This window comes from Rana temporaria, chromosome 3 (genome assembly GCF_905171775.1).
Source record: "Rana temporaria chromosome 3, aRanTem1.1, whole genome shotgun sequence".
NCBI lineage: Eukaryota > Metazoa > Chordata > Amphibia > Anura > Ranidae > Rana > Rana temporaria.
In genome coordinates this window covers 10,042,502-10,067,184 of record NC_053491.1, presented here as the reverse complement: position 1 = coordinate 10,067,184, position 24,683 = coordinate 10,042,502, and the positions used below count along the sequence as shown (strand labels likewise).

The window sequence follows — 24,683 nt, the reverse complement described above, 5'->3', positions numbered from 1 at the left end:
TCCCCGTTCTTTCAGCTCCGGGGACCGAACGCGGGACTCCAGCGGCGATCGGGTCCGCGAGTCCCGCGGTCACGGAGCTTCGGACCGGGTCACGGGCGGACGGCTGGGCATTTAACAATCACGTACAGGTACGTGATTGTGCCCAGCCGTGCCATTCTGCCGACGTATATTGGCGTTCGGCGGTCTTAAAGTGGTCAAGATATTAGGAGTTCATGCTGGGACTTGTAGTCCTTCACTTTTGGGGGGATGTGACCCCCAAAAGTGAAGGACTACAGGTCCCACCATGAACCCCTCAGAGCTGAAGATGTGACCCCCCCCCCCCCCCCAACCAGTAAGGAACTACAGGTCCCAGGATGAACTAGTGAAATCTATGGGGGGTCACAAAAAAGGAAGTGGGGGGGGGGGGGGTGTCCCTGAATGTCAGTTTGGAAATGTGGTCACCCTATTACTGTGCGATCCTGAAGTACGGGAGAAGAACGATTTCTAGTGCAGCATCAGATCTCGGCTCTCACATACCCCAATCCGTGCACCCGCCCCTCCCCTCCCCCACCATAGCCAGTACCGGGTCTGTGGTGCAGCGAGCAGCTCCGGGCATTGGGCCAGGCCTCTTTCCACAGGACCCAAAGCAATAAGATCCGTCCTGGACCTTGTGGATATAAAACACTTATCCCCCCCCCCCCCCCCCAAACAATTTTCCGAGAGAAGTTCCAAGGCTCAGATCAGAATTCTGAGCTGGGCATTAACTCACAAAGTACCCGGGATTATGTATAATGGACACAAGTTATTGGATAATGGCTGCCATACAATGTAACACCCACTGCAACAATCGCAGGTTTTGCTACAAAATAAAAAAAAGATCTCAAACATTAACCACTTCGCCACCAGCCGCCGTCTGGAAACGGCGGCAAGGTGGATGCTTAACTGGGGGTCGCCGTTCTGAAACGGCGCCCCGCAGAAGCAGCAATGCGCGCCGCCTCGGGCGCGCACACAGAAATTTCTGTGCGCGCCGGGTCTATGAGACCCGGCGCTACACAGATCTAGGTAAATGACCAGCAACAACGGTCATTTACCTTGTGATCGCGCCGTCCAATGACGGCGCGATCACAATGTAAACACAGGAGGTCAGGGAAAGTTTACCTCCTCTCCTCTCCTCACACAGTATCAGCGGGAGAGAAGAGGAGATAAACTGTGAGTGTTCCATTGCCCATAGTGTCACATCAGTGCCCAATCTGTGCCCTAAAGTGCCCTAAAGTGCCCAATCTGTGCCCTAAAGTGCCCAATCTGTGCCCTAAAGTGCCCAATCTGTGCCTAAATTGCCCAATCTGTGCCTAAAGTGCCCAATCTGTGCCCAACAGTGCCACATCTGTGCCCAACAGTGCCACATCTGTGCCCAGTAGTGCCACATCTGTGCCGCATCAGTGTCACCAGAGCCGCACCAGTGTCACCAGAGCCGCACCAGTCACCAGAGTCCTATAATATTGCCACAACAGTGCCGTACCAGTGCCGCCTGTGCCCACCAGTGCCGCCTGTGCCCACCAGTGCCGCCTGCGCCCGCCAGTGCCGCCTGCGCCCACCAGTGCCGTCTGCGCCCACCAGTGCCGTCTGCGCCCACCAGTGCCGTCTGCGCCCACCAGTGCCGCCTGTGCCCACCAGTGCCGCCTGTGCCGCCTGTGCCCTCCAGTGCCGCCTGTGCCCACCAGTGCTGCCTGTGCCCACCAGTGCTGCCTGTGTCCACCAGTGCTGCTAATCGGTGCACACCAGAGCCACCTGTGCCGCCTGTGCCCACCAGTGCCGCCTGTGCCCACCAGAGCCACACCCGTGCCACTACACATAAGTGCCGCCTGTGCCCACCTGTGTCCACCAGTGCCACCACAGTACTCTGCAGTACAGCCTCACCAGCCACCAGTATGGCAAAAAAATTCTTTACCGGCGAGCAGGCCGTACATCTTCTACTTGCCATGAGCGATGAGAGCAGCGAGGAGTCTCTGTCCGATTCTGATTCGGCCTATGAACCCGTTATAGACAGTGGGTCCGAGTCTGAAGAAGAACATGTGCCCAGGAAAAAAAGGGGTGCTGGCGTGGAGAAGCGGCCTACTCCCAGACGCGCAGGGCCGTCCACCTCAAGCGCTGTGCCTACAACCCCAAGCGATGTGCCGTCCACCCCAAGCGCTGTGCCGTCCACTCCAAGCGCTGTGCCGTCCACCCCAAGCGATGTGCCGTCCACCCCAAGCGATGTGCCGTCCACCCCAAGAGCTGTGCCGTCCACCTCAAGAGCTGTGCCGTCCACCTCAAGAGCTGTGCCGTCCACCAGTAGGGTGTCATCTCAGCCCCAAAGGGATAGGGGCCATGCCAGCCTTCCCTATGGCCTTCAAAACCCCCTGTGGCTTCCCCCCAATTCCGGAGCAGCAAATATCCCCCCCTTCACTGCCCAGCCAGGTGTCCAGGTGAACACAGAAAACTTTTCTATGATAAATTTTTTTAATTTAGTTTTCACCGAAGATTTCCTTTCCTCCATTGTGGCCCAGTGCAATCTCTACGCACAACAGTACGTAAGAAGTAACCCTGGTTCCAGATATGCCCGCCCCTTTGAGTGGAGAGAACTAACCGTGGACGAATTTAAAATGTTCTTAGGCCTAACCTTTACTATGGCACTTTCAAAAAAAAAACAATTGTACTCCTACTGGTCCACCAAACCCATTCACCACATGCCACTCTTCTCCTCCCTTATGCCAAGATCCCGATATTTAATAATTATGCGGTTCCTCCACTTTAACGACAACGCCCAGTGCCCCCCCCGAAATGACCCTGCTTTTGACAAGCTATATAAAATTCGGCCACTTCTAAATTTTTTCGCTCAACAATTTCCCCAATTATATACCCCTGACCAGAACATATCTGTGGACGAGTCCCTTGTCAAATTCTCAGGCAGGCTGGGCATCAAGCAGTTCATCCCCAGCAAAAGGGCCCGATATGGGGTCAAAATGTACAAGCTTTGCGACAGAGCCACAGGGTACCTCTACTCATTCATGGTGTATGAAGGAAAGGACTCCCAACTGCATCCCCCTGAATGTCCAGAGTATATGGGAGTCAGCGGAAAAGTGGTCTGGGATCTGATGTATCCACTCTTTGGAAAGGGATACCACCTTTATGTGGATAATTTCTACACCAGCTTGCCCCTGTTTCGCTGTCTTTACCTTCAGAATACCCCAGCATGTGGCACAATAAGACCCAACAGGAAAGGCTTCCCGCAAAAACTGGTGGATCAAAAGCTCAGACGAGGGGAGTCTGCAGCATTGAGGAACCAGGAGATATTGGCTGTCAGGTGGAGGGACAAACGGAACGTCCACATGCTTTCATCAATCCACAATGACACCCACGTGGAAGTCCCCAAAAGAACCGGCCCAATCCAAAAACCAAAATGCATATATGACTATAATTTGTTCATGGGGGGAGTGGACTTCAATGACCAGATGTTAGAACCCTACCTGCCCACAAGAAAATCCCGCCACTGGTATAAGAAAGTGTCCATTTATTTTTTTTGTTTGGCCTTCTACAATTCCTATGTAATTTACAAAAAATCATCCGAGAACCCCGTATCATATCTGGACTATCAAGAAGAAGTCATCACCGCCCTTTTGTACCCTGAAAACCCACCGGAAAATATTCGCTCTGATTCTGTGAGCAGACTGCACGAGCGTCACTTTCCTGAGCAAACCCCCTCCCGTGAAACAGGCAACAGACATCAGAAGAGGTGCCGGGTGTGCTCCAGAAGAGGAATTCGAAAAGACACCACATATTACTGTCCCGATTGTCCTTCCCAACCAGGCCTCTGTATTGGAACATGTTTCCGCCGTTACCATACGTTTCTTCATTATTAGGGACGTATGGTAAACGCAATTCTAATTTCCTGTACTTTCCCCCCCCCCACACCCCTTATGCCACTGCACTCATACCTCTGCCTTCTCCGGAACCGACCATGGCCTGTTATACAACCACTCTTTTGCCTAACCCTAAACATACTTCTGCCTTCTCCGGAACCGACCATGGCCTGTTATACGACCACTCTTTTGCCTAACCCTAAACATACCTCTGCCTTCTCTGGAACTGACCCTGGCTTGTTATACGACCACTCTTTTGCCTAACCCTAAACTGTACCTACCTCTGCCTGCTCTGGAACTGACCCTGGACTGTTTGACCACGTTTTTTGCCTGCCCCTTGGATTGATCTTTTACCCTGCTATACTAGTGGGAACACAGGGGTCTCACATATGTGAGGGGCTCCAGAATTGTTTTTCTGGATGAAAAAACTAATTTTTTAGTTTTCTCATTCCCGGATTAGGGTCTGGTTGCCCGGAGGCTTCAAAGAGATTTGGGTGGGAGAAGCCTCTACCCCTGTCCCCATTCCCCTACCCATGGCCCGCTACTTGGACCATGTTCCTACCAGGACAAATATTTTGCCACTGCTGGCACTGTACTGACTATGGACAATATTCCTGCCTGCTGCCTGGACAATTCCATTCACTGTCGCTGACCAGTGACCACGTCCCTGCCTGCTGCCTGGATCGGGGCTCTCCTTCTGTGGACAATTGCACTACTAAAACCACAGGTAATCTTCTTTTTTTTTTACCCATTACTCAGCAGAATGTATTTTAGGGTGTAATTCTTGGTATGTACATGCTGTGTTAGAAATATGAAGGCCCTTCAAAAATGTGATAGATTGTAAGGAAATTGGATGTGTAATTTATGTCCCTAGAACACCTGATGGTGCTTCTTGGATGTTGGGCCTCTGTATGTGGCCACGCTGTGTAAAAGTCTCACACATGTGGTATCGCCATACTCAGGAGGAGCAGCAGAATATATTTTGGGGTGTAATTTTTTCTATGTACATGCTATGTGTTGGAAATATCCTATAAATGGACAACTTTCTGTAAAAAAAATGCGTTTTTATTTTTTTCCACATTTTCCAAGAACATCTGGAAAAAAATGAACTGTTCAAAAGACTCATTATGCCTCATAGATTATACGTTGGGGTGTTAGCTTTCCAAAATGGGGTCACTTTGTGGGCGTTTCTATTGTCCTGGTGCTCCAGGGCCTTCAAAAGTGTAATAGGTGGTTGAGAGATTAGATGTGTAATTTATGCTCCTAGAATGCTTGAAGTTGCTACTTCGGTGTTGGGCCTCTGTATGTGGCCACGCTGTGTAAAAGTCTCACACATGTGGTATCGCCATACTCAGGAGGAGCAGCAGAATATATTTTGGGGTGTAATTTTTTCTATGTACATGCTATGTGTTGGAAATATCCTATAAATGGACAACTTTCTGTAAAAAAAAATGCGTTTTTATTTTTTTCCACATTTTCCAAGAACATCTGGAAAAAAATGAACTGTTTAAAAGACTCATTATGCCTCATAGATTATACGTTGGGGTGTTAGCTTTCCAAAATGGGGTCACTTTGTGGGCGTTTCCATTGTCCTGGTGCTCCAGGGCCTTCAAAAGTGTAATAGGTGGTTGAGAGATTAGATGTGTAATTTATGCTCCTAGAATGCTTGAAGTTGCTACTTCGGTGTTGGGCCTCTGTATGTGGCCACGCTGTGTAAAAGTCTCACACATGTGGTATCGCCATACTCAGGAGGAGCAGCAGAATATATTTTGGGGTGTAATTTTTTCTATGTACATGCTATGTGTTGGAAATATCCTATAAATGGACAACTTTCTGTAAAAAAAAATGCGTTTTTATTTTTTTCCACATTTTCCAAGAACATCTGGAAAAAAATGAACTGTTCAAAAGACTCATTATGCCTCATAGATTATACGTTGGGGTGTTAGCTTTCCAAAATGGGGTCACTTTGTGGGCGTTTCTATTGTCCTGGTGCTCCAGGGCCTTCAAAAGTGTAATAGGTGGTTGAGAGATTAGATGTGTAATTTATGCTCCTAGAATGCTTGAAGTTGCTACTTCGGTGTTGGGCCTCTGTATGTGGCCACGCTGTGTAAAAGTCTCACGCATGTGGTATCGCCATACTCAGGAGGAGCAGCAGAATATATTTTGGGGTGTCATTTGTGGAATATACATGCCATGTGAGAGAAATAACCTGTTATAATGACAATATTGGTATGAAAAAAAAAAAAAAAAAAAAAATCTTAATTTTGCAAAGAATTGTGGGAACAAATGACAACTTCAAAAAACTAACTATGACTCTTACTAACTACCTTGGAATGTCTACTTTCCAAAAAGGGGTCATTTGGGGGGTATTTGTACTTTATTGGCTTGTTAGGGTCTCAAGAAATGAGAGAAGCTGTCAGTAATTCAGGTGTGATCAAATTGTTCAATTTTCAGAAATTGGTACCATAGCTTGTAGACCCTATAACTTTCACCCAGACTAAATAATATCCAAATTTTTTTTTTTTTTTACCAAAAATATGTAGCAGTATGCATTTTAGGCCAAATGTATAAGGAAAAATTACTTTTTTACAAAATGATATGATAGAAATGAAGAAAAATTCATTTTTTTACAAAATTTTCGTTCTTTTTTCATTAATAGCGAAAAAAATAAAAACCGCAGAGGTGATCAAATACCACCAAAAGAAAGCTCTATTTGTGGGAAAAAAAGGACAAAAATTTAATTTGGTTACAATGTTGTATGACTGAGTTATTGTCATTCAAAACGTGAGAGCACCAAAAGCTGAAAATTGGTCTGGTTATTAAGGGTGTTTAAGTGCCCAGTTGTCAAGTGGTTAAAGATGATTTCAGGATCTTCATTGTTTCCATATGGCTCTATGGGAAGAACCGATGTGGGATTCCTAAGGCGAAGCTCATGAAGACTCAACGGGTCCGGCTCTATAGTCTACAAACGATGATGATATATCTCCGTAAAATGTTCACTAGCCATAGGGAGCTGTTAAAGTATCTCTGACACAGTAGGAAAATATTACAGGACATACTGAGATCTGGGCAGAGAACAGCCAACTGACTTGCTATAGGAACCGGCATTGCAAACGTCATTGGGCTAGATTCAGTAAGACTTACGACGGGCGTATCAGTAGATACGCCGTCGTAAGTCCGAATCCGCGCCGTCGTATCTTTAAGCGTATGCTCAAATTGAAATACACTTAAATGTTGCTAAGAAAGACCGGCGTAAGCAGTGCCGGCCCAAGACATTGTGCTGCCTGGGACCAAGAATGAAATGCTGCCCCCCCCCCCCCAGAAAAAAAATCACACCAACCAAAAGGCCCCCACATTCATTATTTTATATCATGATAACTAAAGGGGACCCGTCATGGCTCTATACATGTATAAAGGAGTATAAAGAGGACCTGTCATGGCTCTATACATGTATAAAGGAGTATAAAGAGGACCTGTCATGGCTCTATACATGTATAGGAGTATAAAGAGGGCCTGTCATGGCTCTATACATGTATAAAGGAGTATAAAGAGGACCTGTCATGGCTCTATACATGTATAAAGGAGTATAAAGAGGACCTGTCATGGCTCTATACATGTATATAGAGGACCTGCCATTACTCTTTACATGTAAAGGAATATAAAGAGGACCTGTCATGGCTCTATAAATGTATAAAGGAGTATAACGAGGGCCTGTCATGGCTCTATACATGTATATAGAGGACCTGTCGAAACTCTTTACATGTAAAGGAATATAAAAAGGACCTGCCATGGCTCTATAAATGTATATAAGAGTATAAAAAGGACCTGCCATGGCTCTATAAATTTATATAAGAGTATAAATAGGACCTGTCATGGCTCTATACATGTATAAAGGAGTATAACGAGGGCCTGTCATGGCTCTATACATGTATATAGGAGTATAAAGGGACCTGTGAATTGCCGGTGGCCACAATGTCTTTTGCGCAAACTAATCAATGTACGCTAATTGTGTTTATTTTTGTACCAAAAATATGTAAAAGAATACATATTGGCCTAAACTGAAGAAAATTGTTTATTTTTCTATTTTTTGGGGGATATTTATTATAGCAAAAAGTTAAAAAATATATATATTTATAGCACAAAAAATAAAAACCGCAGAGGTGATCAAATATCACCAAAAGAAAGCTCTATTTGTGGGAAAAAAAGGACATCAATTTTATTTGGGTAGCGGAGCTGGCGGAACGGGCTGGTGGGCATCAGTATGCCGCCCCCCTAAAAGTGCTACCTGGTACCCATGATACCACCCGGTCCCATCATAGGGCCGGCCCTGGGCGTAAGTCTCCTACGCCGTCGTATCTTAGGGTGCATATTTACGCTGGCCGCTAGGTGGCACTTCCGTTGATTTCCGTGTAGAATATGCAAATGAGCTAGATACGCCGATTCAGAAACGTACGTGCACCCGGCGGATTTTTTTTACGTCGTTTACATAAGGCTTTTTCCGGCGTAAATTTCCCCCTGCTATATGAGGCGTAGCCAATGTTAAGTATGGACGACGGGACAGCGTCGAAGTTTACGTCGTTTGCGAATAGGGCTTTGCGTAAATTACGTTCACGTTGAAAGCATTGACTATTTGCGACGTGATTAGGAGCATGCGCACTGGGATACGTTTGCGGACAGCTCATGCGCCGTTCGTTAGAAACGTCATTTACGTGGGGTCATGTTTTATTTACATAAAACACGCCCACCTCTTCACAATTTGAATTAGGCGCGCTTACGCCGGCACATTTACGCTACGCCGCCGTAACTTAGGGCGCAGGTTCTTTCTGAATAAAGAACCTGCCTCACTAAGTTACGGCGGCGTAGCGTATCTGAGATACGCTATGCCCGCACAAAGTTACAGCGGGCTTTATGAATCTAGCCCATTGTGTGTAATTGCTGTTGAGTGAACCCTAATCAATTTAACCGATTCAGCCCCGAACCATTTTGTAGCTAAAGGACCAGGCCCCTTTTTGCCATTCGGCACTGCGTGGCTTTAACTGACAATTGCGCGGTCGCGCGAGGTGGCTCCCAAACAAATTGACGTCCTTTTTTCCCACAAATAGAGCTTTCTTTTGGTGGTATTTGATCACCTCTGCGGTTTTTAGTTTTTGCGCTATTAACAAAAATAGAGCGACAATTTAAAAAAAAATTCAAAATTTTTTACTTTTTGCTATAATAAATATCCCCAAAAAAGATATAAAAAAAATGTTTTTTTTTCTCCGATACGTATTCTTCTACATATTTTTGGTATATATTAAAAAAAAAAACGCAATAAGCGTTTATTGATCGGTTTGCGCAAAGGTTATAGCGGGGTAGTTTTATGGCATTTTTATTAGTATATATTTTTTTACTAGTAATGGCGGCGATCAGCGATTTTTATTGTGACTGCGACATTATGGCGGACACATCGGATGCTTTTGACACATTTTTGGGACCGTTGTCATTTTTACAGCGATCAGTGCTATAAAAATGCACTGGTTACTGTGAAAATGACACTGGCCGTGAAGGGGTTAACCACTAGGTGTAGGGGTTAAGTGTGCCCTAGTGAGTGATTCTTACTGTAGGGGGCGTGGCCTGGCGTGACACGTCACTGATCGTCGTTCCCTATGACAGGGAACAGACGATCACTGACACTGCCACTAGAATGGGGAACGTAGATTTAGACGGACTTTACTCTCAATTTAAAGCTAACCTCCACTGCTTGCAGACCAGCCGCCGTCATTGTACATCCAGGGCCGTTTGAAGGAATTTGGGGGCCCCAAGCAAAATGGACATAGAGGCCCCCCAACCCCCCCTCCACAAAACCTACAGGAACCACAACATAGCGATACAGTTTAAGTTCACTCACACTCAAAGACTGGTGCCCCCCATCACAGACTGGTGCCCCCGTCAAAGACTGGTGCCGCCATCACAAACTGCCCCCCATCACATACTGGTGCCACATCACAGACTGGTGCCCCCATCACAGACTGGTGCCCCCATCACAGACTGACCCCCCCATCACAGTCTGGTACCTCCATCACAGACTGATCCCCCATCACAGACTGACCCCCCCCATCACAGACAGACCCACCCCATCACAGACTGACCCCCCCATCACAGACTGGTGCCTCCATCACAGACTGACCCCCCATCACAGACTGATCCCCCATCACAAAGTGGTGCCCCATCACAAACTGGTGCCCCATCACAGACTGACCCCCCATCACACTGGTGCCCCCATCATAGACTGACCCCACATCACAGACTGACCCCCCCCCCCTCACAGACTTTTCCCCTCATCACAGACCCCCCTCGATAGTAGACTCCTGTCCCCATAACAGCACAGCACTCCCCCTCCTCACAGAGCATTACCTTATTCACACACGAATCGATGAGAAGCACGGCAGCCCTGGACAACGGGCAGGACTTTTCATGTTAAAAGTGAGTGATTGATTGATGGGACCGCCCCGCTGCATAGCAGCCAATCACCCACTTCTTAACTTAAACAGTCCGGTGCTTTGTCCAGAGCGGCCGAGGCTCTCATCTTGTGTGAATAAGCAGGGCCGCTGTTAGAAATCATGGGCCTATCTGACAGGGCCTCCTTCAACCACGCCCTTTCCCCCACCCCCGGCCCAACTCCTGACCCTGACTTGAAGCAAAATGCAGGTTTGTTGCTATTTACATATGTGTGTGGCGCCAACGTATGCGTTTGCAATTAGTATGCATGAAAGAGCAGGGGTCAGTTTAAATTTCTTTTAAATTGTATGTTATTTATTAAAAATAAACAAAAAACACCTTACACTGTATCTTTAATTTTTTTTGGTAATTTTTGCTTTCACGAGGGATGGACAACATTTCTTGTGATAACATGGATCATGACAGGTCCTCTTTATAGAGAGATCTGTTTTTTTTAGACCCCATATCTGTCCTCTGGCCTCCAAAGCATCTGATCAAGCTAAGATCAGTTTGATCAGATGCTTGTTTAAGTCGGTAATGGCTTCTTTACATGAGACTAAAACCAGAAGTGATCAAATCTTCGTCACTTCTGGTTTCTGACGTCACACGGTGGGAGGAACGACATCCATTCCTCTCACTGTGTCCCAGTAACTGGACGCTACTGGTCACATCTTAAAAGCAGTAAAGGCTGTGGTGGAACCCCCTTCCACTGCCTGTAAAAGTAATCCAGGGGCTTCTTGTACAGAATTGCTGGGGCTAAAAAATGATATCTCGATCATTGCTGTAGTGATGACCAAGATATCACCCTTCCAAGTCAGTGATGATGGGAAGCAGTTAAAGGGGATAGGTTTGGGGGCAGTAAAAATTCAGCTCCGCTGCACGTTTACTGCACCCCTAAACTAAGTTTAAAGTAGCATGTTTCTTATTATCATCAGGTTACAATTATCACACAGGCAGCACAGTAAGCAGGGGCTCTATCATAGCTCTATCATAGCTTTATCATGGCTCTATGCCACATGGCTGTTGAGTGCTGGCTTAGTTAACTTATGGCTGTATTGTATATAACAGACTGTAACAATACAACCATAACAAAGTCAGCACCCAACAGCAATGTGACACAGAGCCATGACAGAGACCCTGCTGTGCTGCCTGTGTGATGATTGTAACCTAACCTGCTGTGAGATAAATAATAGGACACAGTGAGTATTCTTTCATCTATTCCCACTCACTGTGTCCAGTGCAGCCACGATCTCCTCCTGCTCCCCCGATCTCCAGCCGCTCAAATTCTTCACATCTCTTCAGAGAAGCAGTCAGGACACGAACGGAGCACAGCTGTATCACTCCGCCAGCCGGGACTCATAGAATAGTGGGGCGGCATGATGTACATGTGCCCGAAAATGAAGAAATAGTCCCTCTGCTGTGCTTCCCTCCTCGGCCTCTTTGTTGACCAGATGAGGCACCGGACAATAATAGACCCACTCTGTAAGCAAGTGGAAGTGGGGAAAAGTTTAGAAAACAGGCAGACAGACGAGCCAGCTTGGGGGCCCCTTTCTAGCTCGGGGCCCCAAGCAATTGCCTCGTTTGCCTGTCCTGTTGCGACGGGCCTGTGTACATCAGATCCTTTAAGAGCGATAGGGGCCACCGTTGCGATGCAATGCCAATGCGCGTGGCCTGTCAGGGAAGTAGAGAGAGATCTGCTGTTCCTAGTGATCAGGAACAGCGATCTCTCTGTACTCCCTGTCAGTCCCCTCCCCCCACAGATAGAAACACCTCCCTAGGGAACACCTAACCCCTTGATCACCCTCTAGTGTCAACCCCTTCCCGTGACATTTACACAGTAATCAGTGGCTATTTTTAGCTCTGATCGCTGTATAAATGTCAATGGTCCCATAAAAGTGTCAAAAGCATCCGTTCTGTCCGCCGCAATGTCGCAGTCCCGCTAAAAATCGCTGATCACCGCCATTACTAGTAAAAATGCTGAACAGCTCCCTGCCTGATTCCTTAGACAACCTTTACTTGTGTCTTGTTTCTCTTGAAGCTTGAACCCTTTGCTCTTCCCATGAATGTCCTATTGAAGCCACGCCTTTTCACTTCCTGCTTGCCAGATAATTGTGCTCTCTCCACCCGATACCTTGCTCCTTTGCATACCTGCAGCTGTCCTTATTTCCACTACGACTGATTATTGACTTTCAGCTTGTCCCTCAACTACGCTTCTGCTTGATCCCTACCTGCAACAACTTGTTACTGACCTATGGCTTGTTTACTGACTGCACTTTTGCCTGATCCCTAACTGCTATATCTGCTGCTGGACCCCGGCTTGTTCACCTCCAGGTGGGGTGCTCCTGAGGACCACAACATGGTACTAGGCAGCAAAAATCATCTTCACCATGAGGAACTCTGGTGAACACTGGTTAGTGCTTAGACCCCACACCTCCAGTGAGCCCGCATCATCCGCTAAGGCAGTGGTTCTCAACCTGGGGTCGGGACCCCCTTGGGGGTCGAATGATGATTTGCCAGGGGTCACTAAATCATGGGCTGTTCCTGAAGCCCACACCACTCCCCCAGCCTTTTTAAGGCCGACCAGCAGGGCTGTCCCTGGGGCCCGCGGCCACCCACTCAGCCTCTTTGCAGCCGCCCATTTAGTTCACGGCATGGCTGGGGGCAGAGACTAGAGGTCAGCTGACTGGTGATGAATGTGAAGTGGGAGGGCCTGGAGGAAACCCTATCTCCTGATTTCGGCATAGGTGTCACTGCTACGAGACACCACAAAGTTGGAGACACAGTGAGTAACACTACCTGTGATTAGAGTTTCCACAAAAAGTCCCCACTACAGGTCTCAGATCAGAAGATAACCTTGATCAAGAGCACTCAGGGGGCGCTAAATGTCCATAGGTTAGGGGCAGAAATTACCTGTCTTGCCTTGGGTGCTGACAACCCACGCTACGATAAGGTGACCTGGTGTTCAGTGGAAGCCTCTCTACTTCTATAGCTACTGGTCTGACAGGAGCCTGACCCCTGTGACACCATGCCACTCTGTGCCCTCTCACGCCATGGGGGTCTGGACACGAGGTGTAATCAAAGTCCTTTTGTAATCTTGACCTCCAGCCAGGTATGTAGTACCAGCTCATGTGCACACAACCAATTGGCCTCTAGCCTTTTGGTGCTTTGGTGTTGCCATCTTTCATTATTTGGCCCAGATTCACAAAGGACTTACGACGGCTTAACTCCACGTACGCCGTCGTAAGTCCCAATGTACGCCGTCGTAAGTCCGAATGTGCGCCTGATTCTTAGAATCAGTTACGCATGAATTTTGCCTAGATACGAGTGGCGCAAGTCTCTTACGCCGTCGTATCTCGGGGTGCATATTTACGCTGGCCGCTAGGGGCGCTTCCGTATATTTCCGCGTCGAATATGCAAATGAGCTAGATACGCCGATTAACGAACGTACGTGCGCCCGGCGTATCAAGATACGTTGTTTACGTATGGAGCTGCGGTGGCTCAACGCGATTGGCACTGCGCTGACAAGCCATTCACCTCTGCAGCTAGAGGTTCGGATCCCGGTCTCGGCTTCATGTGAATTGAGTTTGGTGGTCTCAGCCCGGCTCCCGGTGGGTGTGCTATGCAAGGTAAGCCTGTGCTTAGTACGCCCACCCCCCTCCCACAAAAACCACCACACCTACACATGCACTCTAAATTGGGTTAACACACGCACATTGACCACGCGGTCTCTAAAGAGAGGCGAAGGACTAATGGGGCTGGTTGAGCGGGCTAATCCTCTCACTCCCTTATAGGGAGTCCCTCTGCCCCGTTGGGCTTCAAAGCGGAGCAGGTAGGGCGGGCTGTGTGGGAGGACCCCCTCACACACCCGCCATTGCCACCCGGGGCATGGAGAAAGGTGGCAGATTGCCTCTGGGGGAGGCCTGCCTACTCCCAACTCCTGCAGTCCGGCTCCTCTCTCGAGTACACGCACAAAATACACTTTAAAACTAAAAAAAGAAAAAAAAAAAAAAAAAAAAAAAAAAAAAAAAAAAAATAAATAAAGATACGTTGTTTACGTAAGGCGTCGGACCGGCGTAAAGTTACCCCTCATAAAGCAGGGGTAAGTCATGTTAGGAATGGACGTCGGAAACGTACGAACAGCGTCGTATTTTACGTCGTTTGCGTAAGTCGTCCGTAAGTGGGGCTGGGCGTAGGTTACGTTCACGTCGACTAAGCATTGAGCGGGCGTAATTTACTTTGAAAATTCGACGCGATACTGAGCATGCGCGCGCCGTTCGTAAAGCGCGTCATTTACGTGGGGTCACCAATCATTTACATACAACACGCCCCCTACCAGCCTACTTTAAATTACGCGGGCTTACGCCGGCCAATTTATGCTACGCTGCCGTAACTTAGAGCGCAAGTCCTTTCTGAATACGGGACCTGCCGCTCTAAGTTACAGCGGCGTAGTGTATCTGAGATACGCTACGCCCGCCTAAAGATAGGCGCTTTTTTGTGAATCTGGCCCTTTGTTTTTACTACACGTTTTATTTGCGTAGTTACCAAGGTATGCTCCATGGTTCTTGAGCTCATCCGGAAACTCCCTTAGGTAAGACTCTCTCCGAGGAATCACCTTCCCGCTGCTGGTCTCTTTGAGAACAGCTCCATTCCAGTCGTATGCTCCAACCGCTCCCAGCAATATCCCATCCTAGAGGAGAAGACATGACTATGGTAAGACAGATGCAAACTTGCCTATTGCCTATAATACCATACACCCTACACCCCCTCATAAATAACCAGACGACACCCATTTTGGAGTAAATTGGCCGAACCGGACATTTTATTAACATTTAACCGTAACATTTATTTACAAACAATACTCTCCCAGATACATCGTAACCATGTTGAGGATCATTGAAGGCACTTGCCAAACTTTCTTATCAGCGTGGCCATCACAAGTTCCCCAGCACGCCGACTCAAGGACAATACCACTCTGCACCTTCCAACGCTGATACCCATCTCCCAATGACACTTGAACCCTGGTTAACTGGCATCAACTGAGAATCCCATACCATGATGGTTTCCCACTTATGCCATATTGGTCTTAATTCGAATGCCTCCAAAGATCCCCAACTGCTACAGACTTACCCCAAGAACCGACATATATACATTCCAACAAAATTATGATGGGAGCTCCTTCTTCCTCAGTTGACCTACTATTAACCACCGGACCCAGGCCCCTCCTACCCCAAGCATAAACTTACTTGGGCCACCCACTACCCTGGCCAGCTACACTCCCCCCAAAATTAACCCCTATAACTGATGTTTTGCTCCGGACCTCTCTTTCATATGAACCACTGGAACCTCGGACTGCGAGTGACGGGGTTAACGAGCGTTTCGCAATACGAGCGCTGCATTTTAAAATATCCTAACTCGGTTTGCGAGTGTTGTCTCGCAAAACGAGCAGGATTCAGGCCAAAGCAGTGTGCAGTACCACGTTTGGTACGTTGCTTTGCCCACACGAGCCATTCTGCCGGCGTATATCTTCGTGAAGTGGTCGGCAAGTGGTTAATGTACTGAGAATAAAAAAAAAACTAAACTAAATATAAAAAGTTTCTGAACAATCAACCAAAATGTCATTGCTTCTCCAGGAAACTATTGTGAAACCCACATATAAAACCCACATATAAAAATGATCAAACTACCCAAGATGTGGTCAAGACTAAGCATCGGACATTACTTTAAACTTCTTAAATAAATAAGAACCTTACCCTTATCATTCTGTTGGATTATTTGGGAAATATAATTTATAATATCTTATTTTCTTTTCCAAACCACATGAAAGAAAGTCAAGGTAGGGCTTTTTTTTCAGAGCTAAAGAACATTTAATCCCATCACATTACATAACGGGGCAGTGGAAGGTTAAATATCTCTGTGGTTATGACCACCGTGGCCTAAAGGTTTTCTGGCTCCCAAACGTAGACTTACCATTGTGCAGGATCAATCGCTGGAAGTGATAGCTGAACCGGCAGTGAGGCCGACTTGGGCGTTTGTCCCAACCAACAACATAATAGAGAGGATGGTAGAAATAATGCTTATCTTCTTCAATTTACAGTGTAAGCTGTATCCGTATCCGCCTAACTGGTGGACTTGATTATAACCCATGAAGTTTATATAAACCCAAAATCAGTTTTTCGGTATGTTTGGCTTTATGTCTCAATGTATACCGTTTTCTCCACCCCATTTAGACCAGCAGACAGGGCTGGACTAAGACCAAAATTTGGCCCTGGACTTCATCCAGACCGGCCCACTTTAATTTTGCAAACAAGCATAAAAACAGTATATAAACTATAAGCAATTGTGCAAAAAAAAAAACATAAGTAGCATAACATAAGGAGTCCTCACTCACCTCTTTTATTATTTCACTTATTCTCCTTTGTATTTTTCTCATCCTTCCCACATCACTGCATGAAGTTGAGGGCGAGCCGCGCAGCCATTACTTTGACAGGCTGTCACTGAAACCGGCCCACTGAGCCATCGGCCCACCGGGAAACTCCCTGTAGTCCCAATGGCCAGGACATGCCTGCCAGCAGAAGCCAGTGCTTTATATGGCATGTGACCATAGGTGTGCGCAAGGGCTGTGCCTGGGGCACACCCTAATCTTGGGGTTGGCAACCTGTCAATGGTGGACAGGTGACAGGTGAACGGCAATCCTTCCTGGCTGACCCTTAGAACCTGGACAGGAGAGGAGGCGGGGGTGGAATTTAGTGGAACCGATCTGTATTTTCCTCCTGCAGCAGCTGAAAGTAGGCTTCTGCTCCTCTCCCTTTTGTAAACATTCAGCTGCCACAAAAGGAAAATATAGGGGATCGGTACTAATTAATGCCACCCCGCAACCCCTCCTTTCTATATTCCTCTTCCTTCTATTGCCCAGGTCCCCCATGTGCTCCCTTGTTCCCCCTTCCTCCCATTGTAAAGCTACGTGGTGTGCACTGCCCGTGTCCTCTGCAGATTGCACCTAAAGCTACGTGGTGTGTACTGCCCGTGTCCTCTGCACATTGTGCACCTAAAGCTACGTGGTGTGTACTGCCTGTGACCTCTGCAGATTGCACCTAAAGCTACGTGGTGTGTACTGCCCGTGTCCTCTGCACATTGTGCACCTAAAGCTACGTGGTGTGTACTGCCCGTGTCCTCTGCACATTGTGCACCTAAAGCTACGTGGTGTGTACTGCCTGTGACCTCTGCAGATTGCACCTAAAGCTACGTGGTGTGTACTGCCCGTGTCCTCTGCACATTGTGCACCTAAAGCTACGTAGTGTGTACTGCCTGTGTCCTCTGCACATTGTGCACCTAAAGCTACGTGGTGTGTACTGCCCGTGTCCTCTGCAGATTGCACCTAAAGCTACGTGGTGTGTGTAGTGGTGTGTGTATTGCCCGTGTCCTCTGCACATTGTGCACCTAAAGCTACGTGGTGTGTACTGCCTGTGTCCTCTGCAGTGTGCACCTAAAGCTACGTGGTGTGTGTACTGTCTGTGTCTGTGCTATTTTTCTCAATGATTTTCATCCATATTGCAGGGACCAGACATTACATTAAAGCCGCAAGCAGTTTTAAATGACTTTTTTCATATAATAATCTCATTTTGTGCAGGGACAGTTCTAAACATGTGCCACCTCACAGGCATACAATAGACACCCAGCAGGTTTTAAAATAATTTTTCTTTTTTTTTTTCCATTTTAAGCATCATTAAAATCACTGCTCCAGAAAAAACAACATTTTTTTTTTTTTTAAATTCCATTGATACATGTTCCCTGGGGCAAGACCCGCCTTCTCAAAGACGTTTTACGACAATAACTTGCATATTAGGCTTTAAAATGAGCACTTTTGAATTCGAACGTTCGAGTCCCATTGACGTCAATGGGGTTCTAAATGTTCGCGCGAACGTTCGGTCCGTTCGAAGGTTCTGGTGCGAACCGAACGGGGGGGGGGGGGGGTGTTCGGCTCATCCCTAGTATTGAGGAGCGTTTCCTTGTGTGCACTTGTGAGTGAGGCAGAGGGTCTTGAATGTAACCCGATCCTTCACGGCTAGCCAATGTAGGGACCTCAGGGACGGAGAGATTGATTCCCAAGGTTTTGTTCTCGTTACCAGTCTTGCTGGTGTGTTCTGGACGATACATATGACCAATTTTGGAGAGTTTTAGTAATTTCTGTAGTAACAATGCAGTTTTTTAATATGTTCTTTCTCTCTATTCTTTTAGAATATATTATGTATTAAATTGTTAATAAAATTATTGTTTATTTTCTTATAATTGGTGCCTAAAAAGTAAATTTTTTTCACTCCCAACATTTGACCAATTGACGTTAGGACGTGGCACTGCGCTACCACGAGCTTCCACAGTTCCATCCTGTGTTGATGCTTTCAACAACTTTTAGAATCATAAAGGAGTAATTATAAAATTTTTGAGAATCTGTTGCAAAATGTCTTACCAGAAGATCCTGCCAGTTCCAGCACTTCCTGTTACAGAATGACAAAGCTAAGTCACTGTCTCACAATGAGCAGCAACTTTGTCAGACTACAATGTGCTCCCCTTCAGGTGGCCTTTGGATTGCCTCCCAGGTCCATTAGATGGGAAGCCCAACTGCCAACTAAATGAGCTTGAATGACTAGCTGCCTATGCTGCTGCTAATAGTGTGGCACTGGCTTAACGTTGTCATCCTGCAACTGGAAGTGCAGGATCTCCTGATTAGAAACTCTAGAGTAGGTCTCAAAGTTTAGGACTATGAGATAGCTCCAAAATAGTTAAAGTCTCATACCTGGTGACCATGAGATAGCCTCAGACTAGGTAAAGTCTTATAGCTGGGGACCATGAGATAGCTCCAGATTAGTTAAAGTCTCATACCTGGTGACCATGAGATAGCTCCAGAATAGTTAAAGTCTCATACCTGGTGACCATGAGATAGCTCCAGAATAGTTAAAGTCTCATAGCTGGGGACCATGAGATAGCTCCAGAATAATTAAAGTCTCATAGCTGGGGACCATGAGATAGCTCCAGAATAGTTAAAGTCTCATAGCTGGGGACCATGAGATAGCTCCAGAATAGTTAAAGCCTCATAGCTGGGGACCATGAGATAGCTGCAGAATAGTTAAAGTCTCATAGCTGAAGAGAAGACCAGGAGGCAGGTCTCTCGGATTACACTCTTTTAAAGAGTCAGTCAGGGACTCTACTCACAAAGCCCAACTGCCAACTAAATGAGCTTGAATGACGAGCTGCCTATGCTGCTGCTAATAGTGTGGCACTGGCTTAACGTTGTCATCCTGCAACTGGAAGTGCAGGATCTCCTGATTAGAAACTCTAGAGTAGGTCTCAAAGTTTAGGACTATGAGATAGCTCCAAAATAGTTAAAGTCTCATACCTGGTGACCATGAGATAGCCTCAGACTAGTTAAAGTCTCATAGCTGGGGACCATGAGATAGCTCCAAAATAGTTAAAGTCTCATACCTGGTGACCATGAGATAGCTCCAGAATAGTTAAAGTCTCATAGCTGGGGACCATGAGATAGCTCCGGAATAATTTAAGTCTCATAGCTGGGGACCATGAGATAGCTCCAGAATAGTTAAAGTCTCATAGCTGGGGACCATGAGATAGCTCCAGAATAGTTAAAGCCTCATAGCTGGGGACCATGAGATAGCTGCAGAATAGTTAAAGCCTCATAGCTGAAGATCATGACGTAGCTAAAAAATAGTTAAAGTCTCATAGCTGAAGAGAAGACCAGGAGGCAGGTCTCTCTGATTACACTCTTTTAAAGAGTCAGTCAGGGACTCTACTCACAAATCCTATAGAAGCTACATCCTCAGAATCAATCCCTTAATAAAGAGGCCCAGCATTCAGTCAGAATTTGCTTCAAGGGCAAGCAGCCCCCTGAAGCTCACAGGTCCATCCCTAGTGAGGGAAAAAACAATCTCCTCAAGACTTAAAGGGGTTGTAAAGGTTTGTGTTTTTTCACCTTGGTGCCTCCTATGCATTAAGGTGAAAAAAAAAACACCTGGCAATGACGGCCCCCCCAGCCCCCTGTTTAACTTACCCGAGTCTGTTCACCTGCTCTTCTCCACTGATTCTCGGCGTTGATTGGATAGATTGATAGCAGAGCAGCCATTGGCTTGCGCTGCTGTCAATCAATGACGCGGCCGCCGGGGGGCGGGACCGAGACATAGACTCTGTGTCTATGGACGCAAAGTGTATGAGACAGGAGCGCGCCCGCAAGGTAACCCCCTCAGGAGAGAGCTTCCTGAAGGGGTTAGCTATTGTGGGGAGGAGCCGAGACAGCCGTCGAGGGACCCCAGAGGAGGACGATCGGGGCCACTCTGTGCAAAACGAACTGCACAGTGGAGGTAAGTATGATATGTTTGTTATTTAAAAAATAAAGCTTTACAACCCCTTTAAGGCTAGATACCACCTCTCAGACCAATTTATAGCACACATCCCCATGGATTGGCCTTAGCATAGCAAATATTCAGGCCAGTCATTTGAATTTCCTACCCTACGTTCTGGAAACTTGTAGGGAATTATGGTAGGGAGATCTTGCCAGTGAAATATCCCGTACTCAGCTAACCAGGGTCTACCTAAAACTTAAAAACCTAAAAAAGATCACTTTCAGAAAGGCTGATCCTACAACAAACATGTCTGAGCATGAGCTTTTTTGCGATAATAATGTTCAGGGCATCTTAAAATATATTATCATGGCTAGACATATGGGATTGAATTATGAAAGCGTCCTTAAAAAAAAATGGGTGGTACTCTCTTTCCACAATTAGTCAGGGTCGGACCCGTACTAGACTAAGGGAGAACTCTTAACGTGATTGTCTGCTGTGGAGTAATATAGACATTTGTAGAACTTTTGATAAATGTGATGGTTGATATGATGTGATGGTTGCCAACCCCACTCTGTTTCTGTACTCACCTCTACCACATGGGATGAAAACCCAGCCTGGGACATCTCAAGCCCAAAGGACGTCTCATTCTTATTGGTCCCTGCAATGAAAACATAAGCACATCTTCAGTGATCGAACTGTACATTCTAATACAAACTTAGCTTAAGGTGACCAGATTTTCAAACTAAAGTTTGAGGACACCCTACTGACCATGCACATTTTTTATTGGGGGGGGGGGGTGGGACAGGAGCAGAGCAGGGGGTGGAGTTATTAGCAGCATGCAAAGCATATGTCACACCAAATGTTGAGCAGTAGAAGGGGCTGAAAGGGTTTATTAATACCTAAGCCCACTTTACTCTGGATCTAGGTGTGCACTGCAGGTCATCATCACACACAAGGGCAAGGTAACAAATAATCAATATCCCTACCCAACACCAGGGATGGACTGGCCATTGGGACTACAGGGAGTTTCCCGGTGGGCCGATGGCTCAGTGGGCCGGCTTCAGTGACAGCAGCCTGGGAGTTTCTCACTTCTGTCTAATCTTGTCCCATGAAGGTGGGGCACCAAACTGATTCTTTGCCCCGGGTGTAAATAATGTCTAGCTTCCCCACTGGTACTGCCTATAATAGTACCAGTACCAGCCGTTCTACTCTAATAAAGTAAAACGGCTAGTGGCTAGTGAAGGAGGAGAGGGGGCTTGGGTGGCCGGGGGGGGGGGTGCGTGAGTTGTCTGGCCGCTGTGGGAGAGACCTGTCAAAGTGGGCCAGTCTGGATGAAGTCCAGGGCCAAATTTTTGTCCCAGTCCAGCCCTGCCCAACACAACAAAGCTTGCGCAGGGCGCTGAAAGACCGTGTAATATTGGCATGTTACATCATCAATAGCCCCAGACACAGCTGAAAGGGGAACACGCCCCTCCCTTCACTCCTGCTCTAGGTCAATCACAGAAATGTTACTAAACCCCCGTGGCATCAGAGGGGGACGGGGCCACCGGCTTACGTCACCAGGTGGCCCCGCCCTTGGCTATATAACAGCTGTCAAAGCGAGAGAAGCTTCAGTCGGCTGGAGCCTCCTATGGAGGCGGAACTGTTGCATTTTTTCATTTTTGACTTTGGCTCCGGCAGCGGAATAGAAGAACCTGCAGGACATTTTTTTTTTTTTTTTTTTTTTTAATAAAGGATTTGCCCCGATGTGTCTGACTTTTTTTCTATTTTTGACACATTTTTTTGTGAAATGGTAGGGTTACAATGTACCCGTTACCTATTCACATGGGGGGGGGCAGGCTCTGGGGGTCCCCTTGTTAAAGAGGGCTTACAGATTTCCGATAAGCCCCCCACTCGCAGTCCCCCACAACCACGGAGCAAGGGTTGTGGGGATGAGGCTCTTGCCCCCATCAACATGGGGGCAAGGTGCTTTGGGGTGGGGGGCGCAGAGCCCCCCGCCCCAAAGCATCCATCCCCCCATGTTGAGGGCATGTGGCCTGGTACAGTTCAGGAGGGGGGCGCTCTCTCGGCCCCCCCTCTTTTCCTGCAGCCTGCCAGGTTGCGTGTTCGAATAAAGGGTCTGGTATGGATTTTTGGGGGGACCCCAACACTATTTTTTTTATTTTGGTGCAGGGTTCCCCTTAACCACTTAAGACCCGGACCTTTAGGCAGCTAAAGGACCCGGCCAGGTTTTGCGATTCGGCACTGTGTCGCTTTAACGGACAATTGCGCGGTCGTGCAACGTGGCTCCCAAACAAAATTGGCATCCTTTTTTTTCCACAAATAGAACTTTCTTTTGGTGGTATTTGATCACCTCTGCGGTTTTTATTTTTTGCGCTATAAACAAAAATAGAGCGACAATTTTGAAAAAAATGCAATATTTTTTACTTTTTGCTATAATAAATATCCCCCAAAAATATATATACACACGGCTCTCCCCATTCTTCAGCTCCGGGGGCCGATCGCGGGACTCCAGCAGCGATCAGGTCCGCGGGTCCCGCGGTCCCGGTCACGGAGCTTCGGACCAGGTCGCACGAGAACGCCGCAGGCTCACGCCCGCGACCCACGGCTGGGTACTAGTACAGGACGTACCTGTAGGTACATGTGCCCAGCCGTGCCATTCTGCCGACGTAAATGTGCAGGAGGCGGTCCTTAAGTAGTTAAAGTCTATGGGACTCGAACGTTTGAAATCTAAAGTGCTAATTTTAAAGGATAATGTGCAAGTTATTGTCCTAAAAAGTGTATCAATGCAAAAAAAAAGTTTTAAAAACTGCAGTTTTTTCGTGAGCAGTGATTTTAAATGACTTTTTATCCTTCAGAAATGACACTTTGTGCAGGGACAGTTCTAAGCACAGGAAACAAGCGCTGCTTTACAGGCATACTATACCCACCCCCATGTACGAAATTTAAAGGAATATTTCACTTTTAGTGTTTCACTTTAAGCATTATTAGAATCACTGCTCCCGAAAAAACGGTCGTTTTTTAAAAACTTTTTTTGCATTGATACATGTCCCCTGGGGCAAGACCCAGGTCCCCAAACACTTTTTATGACAATAACTTGCATATAAGCCTTTAAAATTAGCACTTTAGATTTCTCCCCATAGACTTTTCCAGGGTGTTCTGTGGCTTTTCAAATTTGTCGCGAACACCCCAAATTGTTTGCTGTTCGGCGAACAGGCAATGTTCGAGTCGAACATGACTTGAACTTAAAGCTCATCCCTACAGGTCAGACTTGTCACCGAGCTTCACACAGTAGATTAGATATTATTATAAGTATAAACACAGGACACCTTCACACAATAGCAGGAGCTCCAGCAGGAGTCGGCCCGTCTCCTACATTGTATAGAGACCAGCGTGATCAGCTCTCTCAATTAACATGTTGAGTTCAGAATCAAACAAACCAAGAATAGTGTTTACATATATCCTGGGAGATATTGTGGATAAATATTACTGTCCCATTTTAAGTAATCCAAGACATGTTTTCTCAGTCACCCTGTGCCCCTAACGGACACAGGGTGACTTGGACATAAGGGGCCAGATTCAGATAGATTTGCGGATCTTTAGATCCGTGTAATCTATCTGATTTTCGATCCGCCGGTCCAATTTTGCGAGGCTAGTGCAGTATTCACCAAGCACTTACCTCGAAAATTGCACCGTCGAATCGTAACTCTCCCCGGCTGAATTCAAATTCCGCGGCTAGGGGGAGTGTACAATTTAAATCAGGCGCGTTCCCGCGCCGATTTAACTGCGCATGCGTCGCCGGCGAAATTTGCCAGTGCGCATGCTCCAAATGACGACGCTAGGACGTCAATGTTTTCGGCGGCTACGTCAATTGCGGCCATCCGTATTCCCGATCGACTTACGCAAACGACGTACAAATTTGAATCTCGGCGCTGGAACGACGGCCATACTTAACATTAGCTACCCCTCATATAGCAGG

At 47.0% G+C, this 24,683-nt stretch overlaps 1 protein-coding gene across 12 annotated transcripts in view; it reads right to left on the bottom strand.

Annotated features, from left to right (window-relative positions):
- Positions 1-24,683, bottom strand: part of ITGA11 (integrin subunit alpha 11) — a 303,932-nt gene that overhangs the window by 115,595 nt on the left and 163,654 nt on the right. For all 12 annotated transcript variants that reach the window (XR_005747817.1, XR_005747814.1, XR_005747815.1 and 9 more), the window contains 2 exons: positions 21,292-21,362; positions 14,898-15,042 (listed from right to left, as the gene is read on the bottom strand). Coding sequence is in view for 1 of the 12 variants with exons in the window: in XM_040342234.1 (XP_040198168.1) it covers positions 14,898-15,042; positions 21,292-21,362 (216 nt within the window). In the remaining 11 variants the exon portion in view is untranslated. The remainder of the gene's footprint in view (positions 1-14,897; positions 15,043-21,291; positions 21,363-24,683) is intronic.